We start from the raw sequence: 13,786 nt of genomic DNA, 5'->3' as shown, positions 1-13,786 counted from the left end.
AGTCTTTTTTTTGTTTATCTTTCATTTTATGCACTTTGAGATTATTATTTTACAATGAAAAGCACTTTAAAAATGTAATACATTTGTATTGTTATTATAAAAAAACTAAAAAACAGAAGCTCATTACTTTGAATTCCTTACTTAAATTGACAGTTTTGCCAGAGGCTGCTGTATCTATGTAACAAATCAAGAAATGCAAAACTGTCTGGATCGATTGACAACAGTGGATGAACTGATGTAAATGTTCCAAAGGTAAGCCCACCTTATAACCATTACATATTTTACATTTTAGTCATTTTGCAGACGCTCTTATCCAGAGCAACTTACAGGAGAAATTAGTGTTAAGTGCCTTGCTCAAGGGCACATCGCCAGATTTTTCACCTAGTCGATTCAGGGATTAGAACCAGCGACCTTTCGGTTACTGGCACAACTCTCTTAACCACTAAGCTACCTGCCGCCCCATCCATCCATCCCTAATGGAAAATAGGCCCTGTACGGTAGATACAAGTTTGGGGATTGTTTGACATTTTGACAGAGAAATCTAGGGAAATACTGTAGCATGAAAACAAACTATATTCGGTCTGAGATCTGGATGCATGTCATGTTTTCTGAGGGCCAAATGTTCTATGTAACATGATATCTGTGACAGCTAGCTTTGGTATTTGACATCCCATTGACCATCATGATACGTCTCCTTGTGGTCATTGAATGTCTCATGGATAACGTCTGACACAAATAGCAATATTTTCATAATGTTCCCTAATGGACATCAAAATACCTTATCATAACATTATACTGTGGCCATACCGGGATCTGTACTGAACGCCCTCTTATGGTCCCGAGGTTAATGTCATGTTTTAATATTCCTAAAATGTTCTCAAAATGTCAGTGGGATAACGTCTCGCTGAAACCCTTAAAGCAAAATGTTCACCCCTTGGGGTCCCCAGGACCGAGTTTGGGAAACGCTGCCTTAAAGGGACCTAATGGGAACATCGCCGAATATCCTTAAGACGGTCCCTGTTTGCTGGGTTAATACTACAATCCCATAGAGTAAATAGAATCAAATGAGTTGCTTGTCATAAACTCAATATAGATCCATCTCTATGGAGTGGTTACATGTTGACACTGAAACTACAATCCCATGTGAGCAAACACTATGATATATTTAGAGGCTAGCAGGACAAGTTATTGGAGCAGTATCCCTCTGTCAAGCAAGAAGACATTTCATGGACACAAGATTCTTTATTTCTTTCACACCTCAGAAGTCTGATCGTGTACAGATATTATCGGGATATTTGTTTTTATTTTCAAGAATAAGAGTTTGAGGGAGGATGTGAATTTGTTTTGTTAAAACTATTGTGGTTAGTCCAAGCCTACTCAGAATCAAATGATTCACACTTGCATTCATCCTCATACATACACACTCAAGTCTTGTAAGGACTAAGAATTGCTGCATTGACCAGAGGAAGAAAACGAACAAAAGCTATGGAGAACTCAACCCAAGTCAAGTTCTTTTATCTCTTTGGCTTACAAGAGACATTTAACAACAAATCGGTCTATTTTATCTTGTCTCTTATCACATACCTTATCATCATCACTGTGAATCTGACTCTGATCATAACAATCATTCAGGAGAAAGGTCTCCATGAGCCCATGTATATCTTTCTGTGTAGTCTATGTGTCAATGGATTGTATGGAACTGCTGGTTTCTACCCCAAGTTCTTACTGGACCTTCAGTCAGATGTTCAGGTGATATCTTATGGTGGATGTTTGACTCAAGCCTATGTAATATACACATCTGTCATGTGTGAAATGTCTACTCTAACAGTGATGTCTTATGACAGGTATGTGGCAATATGCAGACCACTACTTTACCATACCATTGTGACATCTTTAACTGTTAGAAAGTTACTCTTATTTTCTTGGTGTTATCCTTTATTTATAGGACTCATAGCAGTTAGTTTAGCCGTCAGACTTCCTTTGTGTGGATCTCGCATTGATAAACTCTTCTGTGACATTCCGTCTATACTGAAACATGCATGTTTACCCATTACCATCAATCAGATTTGGAGCAAATTTGCAGTATCGGTTCATATTTTACAGATACTTTTTATTGTATTTTCTTACTGTCAGATTGTAAGGACTTGTGTAAAGTCAGCTAAGGGAAGGATTAAGTTTACACAGACATGTGTGCCACATTTAACTACAATCGTTATTTTCATCACAGTGACCCTGTTTGACAATTTGCAAGGGTGGAATAATGTAAATATTACTCTAAATATGCGTAATGCAATGGCTGTACAATTCCTTGTTATACCACCTGTGTTAAACCCTGTCATATATGGATTTAACCTCCAGCAGATTCGAAGGGCAGTTTTTAGAAAGTGTAATGCACATAAAATCATTGATATGAGATGCTAGTTACATGATGTTACACAACAAGGATACTTACTACCTGATATCAGAAGTCAACAAAATAAAGGTAAAATCTGCCAAAGCTGTTGCAAGGTTAAATGGTGCCTCATTTCTTGATACCCATCGCCCTCTTCTGGGAAAGTGATTTATAAATAGTAATTGTAGCACACATCCTGAGCAGGAAAATGCTTGAATGTGTCCCGAATGACATCCTATTCCCTATGTAGTGCACTACTTTTGACCAGAGCCAAAGTAGTGCACTATAAAGGGAATAGGGAGCAATTGATAGAACAAATCTGTGAATCCTTATGCAGTTAAGAACATTCTGAAGAAGAATAACAATATGCAAAGCTTCTGTTTCAATATACACTACCATTCAAAAGTTTGGGGTCACTTAGAAATGTCCTTGTTTTCAGCAAAAAATGTTTGCTATTAAAATAACATCAAATTGATCAGAAATACAGTGTAGACATTGTTAATGATGTAAATGGCTATTGTAACAGGAAACGGCAGATTTGTAATGGAATATCTACATAGGCGTACAGAAGCCCTTTATCAGCAACCATCAGTCCTGTTCCAACGTTGTGTTTGCTTATCCAAGTTTATCATTTTAAAAGGCTAATTTATCATTAGAAAACCATTTTGCAATTATGTTAGCACAGCTGAAAACTGTTGTGCTGATAAAGAAGCAATACAACTGGCCTTCTTGAGACTAGTTGAGTATCTGGAGCATCAGCAATTGTGGGTTTGATTATAGGCTCAAAATGGCCAGAAACAAATAACTTTCTTCTGAAACCCGTCAGTCTATTCTTGTTCTGAGAAATGAAGGCTATTCCATGCCAGCAATTGTGGGATCGATTACAGGCTCAAAATGGCCAGAAACAAATAACTTTCTTCTGAAACCTGTCAGTCTAGTCTTGTTCTGAGAAATGAAGGCTATTCCACGCGAGAAATTGCAGAGAAACTAATGATCTCGTACAAACGCTGTGTACTACTCCCTTCACATAACTTTTTCTTTGCAACTCTGCCTAGAAGGTCAGCATCCCGGCGTCGCCTCTTCACTGTTGACGTTGAGACTGGTGTTTTGCGTGTCCGCACTGTATTTCTGATCAATTTGATGTTATTTTAATGGATTAAAAAAAATACATTTCTAAGTGACCCCAAACTTTTGAACGGTAGTGTATATTTTCCCCATTGGTTCCTTATTCTTAATACTCTCAGAAAATAAATAATGCTTGTGGTTACAGTACTGTAAAATGTTTTTTTGGGGTTATTGAGTAGTGATAACGCATCTATGTGCTTATAGCCAGGCCTCTTCCTCAGTGTATCTCTCAAAGTAAATGGATATACACAACCTCTTTGAAAGGCAAATAATTATTTAATTGGTGCAATAACAATAATATGTTATTGGTGCAATAACAAGAGTATTTGTTAGATAGTACTGCACTGTTGGAGCTAGAAACACAAGCATTTCGCTACACCCGCAATAACATCTGCTAAATAATTTCTAAATATGTGTATGTGACCAATAAAATTTGATATGAACTAGTACAGTTGTGGTCAAACGTTTTGAGAATGACACAAGTATTGGTCTTCACAAAGTTTGCTGCTTCAGTGTTTTTAGATATTTTTGTCAGATGTTACTATGGTATACTGAGGTATAATTACAAGCATTCCATAAGTGTCAAAGGCTTTTATTTATAATTACATTAAGTTTGTGCAAAGAGTCAATATTTGCAGTGTTGACCCTTCTTTTTCAAGACCTCTGCAATCCACCCTGGCATGCTGTCAATTAACTTCTGGGCCACATCCTGACTGATGGCAGCCCATTCTTGCATAATCAATGCTTGGAGTTTGTCAGAATTTGTGGGTTTTTGTTTGTCCACCCGCCTCTTGAGGATTGACCACAAGTTCTCAATGGGATTAAGGTCTGGGGAGTTTCCTGGCCATGGACCCAAAATGTTGATGTTTTGTTCCCCGAGCCACTTAGTTATCACTTTTGCCTTATGGCAAGGTGCTCCATCATGCTGGAAAAGGCATTGTTCATCACCAAACTGTTCTTGGATGGTTGGGAGAAGTTGCTCTCGGAGGATGTGTTGGTACCATTCTTTATTCATGGCTGTGTTCTTAGGCAAAATTGTGAGTGAGCCCACTCCCTTGGCTGAGAAGCAACCCCACACATGAATGGTCTCAGGATGCTTTACTGTTGGCATGACACAGGACTGATGGTCACACTCACCTTGTCTTCTCCGGACAAGCTTTTATCCGGATGCCCCAAACAATCGGAAAGGGGATTCATCAGAGAAAATGACTTTACCCCAGTCCTCAGCAGTCCAATCCCTATACCTTTTGCAGAATATCAGTCTGTCCCTGATGTTTTTCCTGGAGAGAAGTGGCTTCCTCGCTGCCCTTCTTGACACCAGGCCATCCTCCAAAAGTCTTTGCCTCACTCTGCGTGCAGATGCACTCACACCTGCCTGCTGCCATTCCTGAGCAAGCTCTGCACTGGTGGTAACCCAATCCCACAGCTGAATCAACTTTAGGAGACGGTCCTGGCGCTTGCTGGACTTTCTTGGGTGCCCTGAAACCTTCTTCACAACAATTGAACCTCTCTCCTTGAAGTTCTTGATGATCCGTTAAATGGTTGATTTTGGTGCAATCTTACTAGCAGCAATATCATTGCCTTTTTGTGCAAAGCAATGATGACGGCACGTGTTTCCTTGCAGGTAACCATGGTTAACAGAGGAAGAACAATGATTTCAAGCACCACCCTCCTTTTAAAGCTACCAGTCTGTTATTCTAACTCAATCAGCATGACAGAGTGATCTCCAGCTTTGTCCTCATCAACACTCTCACCTGTGTTAATGAGAGAATCACTGACATGATGTCAGCTGGTCCTTTTGTGGCAGGGCTGAAATGCAGTGGAAATGTTTTGGGGGGATTAAGATCATTTTCATGGCAAAGAAGGACTTTGCAATTAATTGCAATTCATCTGATCACTCTTCATAACATCTTGAATATATGCAAATTGCCATCATAAAAACTGAGGCAGCAGACTTTGTGAAAATTAATATTTGTGTCGTTCTCAAAACGTTTGACCACGACTGTATGAATGATTGCATGCAGGCTACACAATTGCAGAGATATAAATTGAATCAACAAGATACAAGAAAAACTGAACAGAAATATCACATTCTGAATTTCCATTTAATTTAATCACAACATTTGTATTTGTATCCAAGTTTAACATACCCAGTGCCTTGCACCCCCTTGGCGTTCTTCCTATTTAGTCGTATTACAACCTGTAATTTAAATTGATTTTTATTTGGATTTCATGTAATGGACATACACAAAATAGTCAAAATTGGTGATGTGAAATGAAAAAAATAACTTGTTTAAAAAAATTCAAAAAAATAAATAACGGAAAAGTGGTGTCTGCATATGTATTCACCCCCTTTGCTATGAAGCCCCTAAATAAGGTATGGTGCAACCAATTACCTTCAGAATGTTAATTAGTTAAATAAAGTCCACCTGTGTGCAATCTAAGTGTCACATGATCTGTCATATGATCTCAGTATATATACCCCTGTTCTGAAAAGACCCAGAGTGTGATACGTGTGATAGAAGGAGTCAGGCGCAGGAGAGTAATACGCATCCAAAGAGTTTATTCCGTCGATAAACAGTGGCGCAAGCATGCGACAACAAAACTCAGGCACAGGGGAAATATCTACCCTGGCAACAACAAGATAAGGGTAGCTCAACCGAGCTACACACAGCTCACTACAAAGAATCACCCATACAGACAAGGAAGCAGAGGGAACACTTATACAATGACTAATTGGGGATAAGGACCAGGTGTGTGTGATTAATTAGACAAGACAAGTGGAGTGATGATAAATGTATCGGCAGCAGCTAGTAAGCCGGTGACGACGAACGCCAAAACCTGCCCGAATAAGGAGGGGAGGCAGCCTCAGCGGAAGTCGTGACAGTACCCCCCCCTTGACGCGCGGCACTAGCAGCGCGTCGACCCCAGCCTCGGGGACGGCCAGGAGGACGCGGAGCAGGGCGAGCCGAATGGCGACGGTGGAAATCCCGTACCATGGAGGGATCGAGGATATCCCTCACCGGGACCCAGCACCGTTCCTCCGGACCGTACCCCTCCCACTCCACGAGGTACTGAAGGCCCCCCACCCGACGCCTCGAATCCAGGATGGAACGGACCGAGTACGCCGGAGCCCCCTCGATGTCCAGAGGAGGTGGGGGGACCTCCCGCACCTCAGACTCCTGGAGCGGACCAGCTACCACCGGCCTGAGGAGAGACACATGAAACGAGGGGTTAATACAGTAATCAGGGGGGAAGTAATAACCTATATGTGACCTCGTTGATTCTCCTCAAGACTTTGAACGGTTCCACAAACCGCGGGCTCAGATTCCGGCAAGGCAGGCGGAGGGGCAGATTCCAGGTCGAGAGCCAGACCCGATCCCCCGGTACAAAGACGGGGGCCTTCATGCGGTGGTGGTCAGCGTTGGCCTTCTGACGACGCACGCTGCATTGGAGGTGAACGTGGGCAGCATCCTACGTCTCTTCCGCGCGCTGAAACCAGTCTTCCACCGCAGGAGCCTTGGTCTGGCTCTGGTGCCACGGTAGAACACACTGGAAAGGCGTTAGGTTAGTGGAGGAGTGGCGGAGAGAGTTCTGGGCATATTCTGCCCATGGCAAGAACACCGACCACTCCCCAGCCGGTCTTGGCAGTAGGACCGCAGGAACCTACCCACGTCCTGATTTATCCGTTCCACCTGCCCATTACTCTCGGGGTGGAACCCAGAGGTCAGGCTGACCGAGACCCCCAGACGTTCCATGAACGCCTTCCAGACCTTGGACATGAACTGTGGACCTCGGTCAGACACTATATCCTCTGGTACCCCGTAGTACCGGAAGACGTGAGTAAACAGGGCCTCCGCAGTCTGCAGGGCCGTAGGGAGACCGGGCAGAGGAAGGAGGCGGCAGGACTTTGAGAAGCGGTCCACAACGACCAGGATGGTGGTGTTACCTTGGGAGAGGGGAAGATCAGTCAGAAAATCAATGCTAAGGTGAGACCATGGTCGTTGTGGAACTGGTAACGGTTTTAGCTTACCCACTGGGTGGTGCCTAGGTGCCTTTCTCTGGGTGCACATCGAGCAGGAGGAGATGTACACCCTCACGTCCTTAGCCAAGGTAGGCCACCAGTACTTTCCGCTCAGGCAGCGCACTGTACGACCGATACCTGGGTGACCAGATGAGGGTGACGTGTGTGCCCAGAAGATCAGACGATCACGGATAAGAGCAGGCACGTACTGCAGTCCAGCTGGACACTGCGGTGGAGATGGATCTGTGCGTAATGCCTGCTCTATATCCGCGTCCATCGCCCATACTACCCAGCCACAATGCGGGAGGCCGGGAGTATGGGGGTGTTGTCTCTGACCTCTCCTCTGTGTCATACAGCCGGGACAGTGCGTCTGCCTTCACATTCTTCGTACCCGGAATGTATGACAATGTCAAATCAAACCGGGTGAAGAATAGGGCCCACCTGGCCTGATGAGGATTCAGCCTCCTTGCTGCCCAGATGTACTCCAGGTTACAGTGGTCCGTCCAGACGAGGAAAGGGTGTTTCGCCCCTTCGAGCCAATGGCTCCACACTGTCAAAGCTCGGACAACAGCCAACAGTTCCCGATCACCAACGACATAGTTCTGCTCCGCCGGGATGAGCTTCTTCAAGAAGAAGGCACAGGGGCGGAGCTTGGGTGGCGTGCCCAAGCGTTGGGTTAGGACAGCGCCCATCCCTACCTCGGATGCATCCACCTCCACTACAAACGGTAGTGATGGATCAGGGTGGGCTAGTACCGTAGCTGAGGTGAACAGACCCCGCAGTCTCCTGAAGGCTAGATCCACCTCAGCAGACCAGCGGAGCCGGGACGGCCCACCCTTCAACATGGATGTGATGGGAGCTGCGACCTTGCCAAAGCCCCGGATAAACCTTTGATAGTAGTTGGCAAAGCCAAGGAATCGCGGCAACTCCTTAACCGTGGTTGGAGTCGGCCAATTACGTACGGCTGAAATGCGATCTCCCTCCATCTCCACCCCTGAGGTGGAAATACGGTAACCAAGGAGATGGACTGCTGGAAAAACATACACTTCTCTGCCTTAGCATAAAGGTAATTCTTCAACAGTCGGGCTAGCACCTTGCAAACCAGGGACACATGCATAGTGCAAGTAGCAGAATACACCAGGATGTCATCGATGTAGACCACTACACCGCGATCAAGCATGTCCCGAAACACCTCGTTCACCAAGGACTGGAAAACTGAGGGAGCATTCATCAAACCATAGGGCATCACCAGGTATTCATAATGCCCCGTGGTTGTGCTGAATGATGTCTTCCACTCATCTCCCTCTCGGATACGCACCAGGTTGTACGCACTCCTGAGATCCAATTTGGTGAAGAAGCGCGCCCCATGCATCGATTCAACCACTGAAGGAATGAAGGGGAGAGGATAACTAAATCGGATTGTCTCCCTGTTCAGTGGTCGATAATCAATGCACGGGCGCAGACCTCCGTCTTTCTTCTTCACAAAGAAGAAACTCGAGGAGGCAGGTAAAGTGGAGGGACGTATATACCCCTGACGCAGGGACTCGGTGACATATGTCTCCATAGCCACTGTTTCCGCCTGTGACAGGGGGTATTTATGACTCCTGGGAGGTACAGCGTCTACCCTGAGGTTTATCGCGTAATCCCCCGCCCGGTGAGGTGGTAACTCAGTCACCTGCGTTTTAGAGAACGCTTGCGCCATATCACGGTATTCGGGGGGAATGCGCACGGTGGAGGCACTATCTGGACTTTCCACCGTGGTTGCACCAACGGAAACATCTAGACACCTACACTGACACTCACGCGACCACCTCGTAAGAGCCCTCTGCGGCCATGAGAAGGTGGGGTTGTGGAGTGCTAACCAAGGGATACCTAATACCACAGGGAAAGCAGGAGATTCAATAATCGAAAAAATCACCTGCTCAAAATGATTCTCCTGGGTGATCATGGTGACTGGTATAGTCACTTCCATATCAAATCCGGACCCTAATGGTCGAATATCGAGTGCTCTGAGGAGACGTGGAATGGAGGGGAACAAATGAAATGCCTTGACGGCGTGCGAATGCCCTATCCATAAAGTTCCCAGCTGCATCGGCTCGAGGCTTCCGGGGTGGAAATGGGCAGACCCCTTCCAGGACGTCCTCTGGCTGCCAGCAGGTTGTCCAACCGAATGGCCATGTCCACCAGTTTATCAAAGGACTACATGGTGTCCCGGCAGGCTAGCTCCCGTCGGACGTCCTCCCGCAGATGGCACCGGAAATGGTCGATCAGGGCCCGCTCGTTCCACCCGGACCCTGCTGCCAGCATCCGGAACTCCAACGCGAAGTCCTGCGTGGTCCTCGTCCCCTGCCTCAGGTGAACCAGTCGCTCACCCGCCTCTCGACCCTCTGGCGGGTGGTGGAATACCGCCCGAAAGAGGCGAGCGAACTCCCTGTAGTCCTCCAACGTGGCTCCTCCTTCGTTCCACACCACGTTGGCCCACTCCAGGAATTTCCCACAGAGGCAGGAATATGACGACGAACGCCGAAACCTGCCCGAACAAGGAGGGAAGGCAGCCTCGGCAGAAGTCATGATACAGAGTCTGCAACACCACTAAGCAAGGGGCACCAGCAAGCAAGCGGCACCATGAAGACCAAGAAGCTCTCCAAACAGGTCAGGGACAAAGTTGTGGAGAAGTACAGATCAGGGTTGGGTTATAAAAAAATATCAGAAACTTTGAACAAACCACGGAGCACCATTAAATCCATTATAAAAAAATGGAAAGAATATGGTACCACAACAAACATGCCAAGAGAAGGCCGCCCACCAAAACTCATGGACCAGGCAAGGAGGGCATTAATCAGAGAGGCAACAAAGAGACCAAAAATAACCCTGAAGGAGCTGCAAAGCTCCACAGCGGAGATTGGAGTATCTGTCCATAGGACCACTTTAAGCCGTACACTCCACAGAGCTGGGCTTTACAGAAGAGTGGCCAGAACAAAGCCATTGCTTAAAGAAAAAAATAAGCAAACACGTTTGGTTTTCGCCAAAAGGCATGTGGGAGACTCCCCAAACATATGGAAGAAGGTACTCTGGTCAGATGAGACAAAAATTTAGCTTTTTGGCCATCAAGGAATACGCTATGTCTGGCGCAAATCCAACATCTCTCATCACCCCGAGAACACCATCCCCACAGTGAAGCATGGTGGTGGCAGCATCATGCTGTGGGGATGTTTTTCATCGGCAGGGACTGGGAAACTGGTCAGAATTGAAGGAATGATGGATGGCGCTAAATACAGGGAAATTCTTGAGGGAAACCTGTTTCATTCTTCCAGAGATTTGAGACTGGGACGGAGGTTCACCTTCCAGCAGGACAATGACCCTAAGCATACTGCTGAAGCAACACTCGAGTGGTTTAAGGGGAAACATTTAAATGTCTTGGAATGGCCTAGTCAAAGCCCAGACTTCAATCCAATTGAGAATCTGTGGTATGACTTAAAGATTGCTGTACACCAGCCTGATTGCATATAATTTACCGGTTCCATTTCATGCCATGCTGTTCATATAAATAATTAATTCTAATTTACTGGTTTCTCACCGTTTTTTCCCCCAGGAAAATCTCGGTAACCAGGTTCCCGCCATTCAACCCTAATCAGGTTTATGGTCCCCTTCCTTGTAGTGGAGACCATTGAAGGCTCCCAGCTCCCTATGGGACATGAGGACGACAAAGACGCTGTCTGACAAGGAGTGCTCCTCACCTTTAGAGAATGCTTTCACAGCATCGGCCATCTCCTGCAAGAGCACACTAAAAGTTAGTCACACGAGACAAACCATAGACTACTGAACATTCTTCTAGACCTTCCAGGCATTCTTCTAGAAGCAGGAGAGAAGTTTTCCCTGTGTACCTGTCCAGACAGGTTTCTGTGTTTCACCACGTCATATCACAGACCGCTGTGAAGCCTCTCCATGTTCTCTTCGTCCTTCTCCACCCTTCCTCTCAGAATGTTCTCATCATCAAACTCCACATTGTTTATGAGCATGGCCAGGCGATTCCGACCAGACTCACCCATTGGATGGTAAATCTTATAGAGCAAAGCAATGACAGGTGCAAAGGTTATTTATCAGTAATATAGCCTAGCTAAAATGAAACTCGTCAGAAAATTGGTCACACTTTACAAGTGGTGCTAAAACCACTGTGTAATAACAGTGTAGGTACACATTTTTACACCGTTTTTGCAGTTTGTAAAATTACAAGTTGAGACATTGATGTTTGATAACACTGTAGGACTAGATTGTGGCTATGCTTTTTTAAAATGACTTTAGAGTAACTCAAATGACTGCTTCTTAAACTGTGACACTGACGGTCTTGACGCCTTGACACTGCCATAATTTAGAGAGGAGGAGAATGTATATCTGGCCCTCTAGTATGGTGAAAAGAATGCCCTTTGTTTCAGAATGCCCTTTGTTGCTTCTCTTCCTCTCTCGCTTTCTCTTTTTCTTTAACTCGCCATCTGTTGTAACAAGTGTCATATTGTGTTAGTCTGCTAGGGACCCGTTTTCGTTGTATTAAGTTCTAATCCCTAACCTATACGTGTATGTGTTTGTATCTTGTGTTATCATTTTTAATTAGTTAGTAAATAAATAATTACATCAATTTGTGTGGTACGGAATGATCAGTAAGACCCGGGTTTGTGCAGATTTAAAGAGTCTAAGACTTTCAGAATGAGACTGATATGAGGTAAATGATTAATAAGTGAATGTTAAATGATATAAGACAGGGTTCCCCAATTAGATTTCCAAAAGGGCCACATTTGGTCAGGCATGCCAAGCCGAGGGCCAACATGTTTTTTTTTTTGGCGACAGTTTTATGTTTTTATCAGTTTTCACTTCTATTGTGATTTTATAATTATTAGTAGTGGTGTTAGGAGTCACATAAGAGAAAAATGAAAAATACTAAATTAGTCCAAAACCAACTATTTAATTATGAAATGCCCCTGGAGCATATTCTGTGCAAACAGTCAGCAAACAAAAAGTCCAGCAAACACATTCACACACACACACACACACACACACACACACACACACACAAACAGCGCCAACTTCTGTCTGGAACACCCATGCTTTGGATATATGCGTTCAGGCGGTCTTTCTAAGAGAAGAGACAGAAGGACAAACACAGACAGACAGAGATTTTTAGTTAGGTACTTTTCAAATGTGTTATCAGAATATGCCACATTAGTTTTTAAACTTTTAAAATATGTGAACCAAATAATATCAAGCTGTTAACAACCAAAAGTGTTTGATATTAATGTGACAATATAATTAATTAGCTTTTATTTGTGTATTTTTTTTTATTGCTGTGTATTAAGTTTTACATTTTACTAACTAGTTGGATGCCATTTACTTTTATTTAAGCTGTGTAGCATATTTAGTAGGAAACGTGCTATTAAATATGAAATGGTTATTTCATTGTAATAATTATTATACCACAAGAAGACTGAAAAATAGCAAAAAAAATTATTGGATCTGGTTCACTCACCAATCAGTGAGAGAAGTGAGAGCGACGGGATGAGGCAACCTTTCTGATGTCAGGCTTGTATTCTGTTGTGGCAATCCTGAGGCACTGTCCAAGATGTGAATCTGAGAGTCTGTTTCTGTCCTGGCTCTTGATAGCATTCATTGAAGAAAATGCTGATTCACAGATGTATGTTGAGGGGAACATCGTGAGTAGGAGCATTGCAATATCTCTGGTGTTTTTAAAACGAGCTTGGGGAACCACGTTGATCCAAAAGTCACTCACCAGTGCATCCTTGTGTTGAGCTTTGAGCAAATCAGATGTTCCCATCTCCAAGATTTCCATCTGAAGAGCAGCCTCATCTATGGAAGGCACCAGCTTTTTGGACTCTGCAGTCCACTGGCCGTCAGCTGACACAGAAAACGGCGGTCTTACAAAGAGAAGGATGTCAGCTGAGAGTTTAGGGGAGCTTTCAAATCTTTCCTTTAAATTTTCTGCCAGCCTGGACACAAAATCCTTCTTTGCTGGATCTTCCTGTATTTTATTCTTCTCACAATGCTCATGCAGACGTGGAAAGTGCAACTTTCTCCCATGAATGTCTCTCTCCAGGAGGTGCAGCTTTGACCGGAAAGCTTCAATCGCCTCATACATGTCAGCAACAGTGTGGTTCTTGCCATGTAGTCGCAGGTTAAGGTGATTTAGATGAGACATAATGTCACACAAAAAAGTAACATCTGATATCACCATGTTG

At 44.4% G+C, this 13,786-nt stretch overlaps 1 protein-coding gene across 1 annotated transcript; it reads left to right on the top strand.

Moving 5' to 3' along the window:
• Positions 1–1,485: 1,485 nt before the first annotated feature.
• LOC311101549 (olfactory receptor 1D2-like) lies at positions 1,486–11,172 on the top strand (the record flags this gene model as incomplete). The annotated part of the gene is made up of 2 exons (XM_084142684.1): positions 1,486–2,226; positions 11,134–11,172. 2 exons carry the CDS (start codon positions 1,486–1,488, stop codon positions 11,170–11,172), a joined length of 780 nt encoding a protein of 259 aa, XP_083998810.1.
• Between the last annotated feature and the right edge of the window lie 2,614 nt (positions 11,173–13,786).

Source organism: Coregonus lavaretus (assembly GCF_964263955.1).
Source record: "Coregonus lavaretus genome assembly, chromosome: 26".
In the NCBI taxonomy this organism is placed as follows: domain Eukaryota; kingdom Metazoa; phylum Chordata; class Actinopteri; order Salmoniformes; family Salmonidae; genus Coregonus; species Coregonus lavaretus.
Note: the sequence above shows the minus strand (reverse complement) of the source record. Positions and strands in the feature narration are given on the sequence as shown.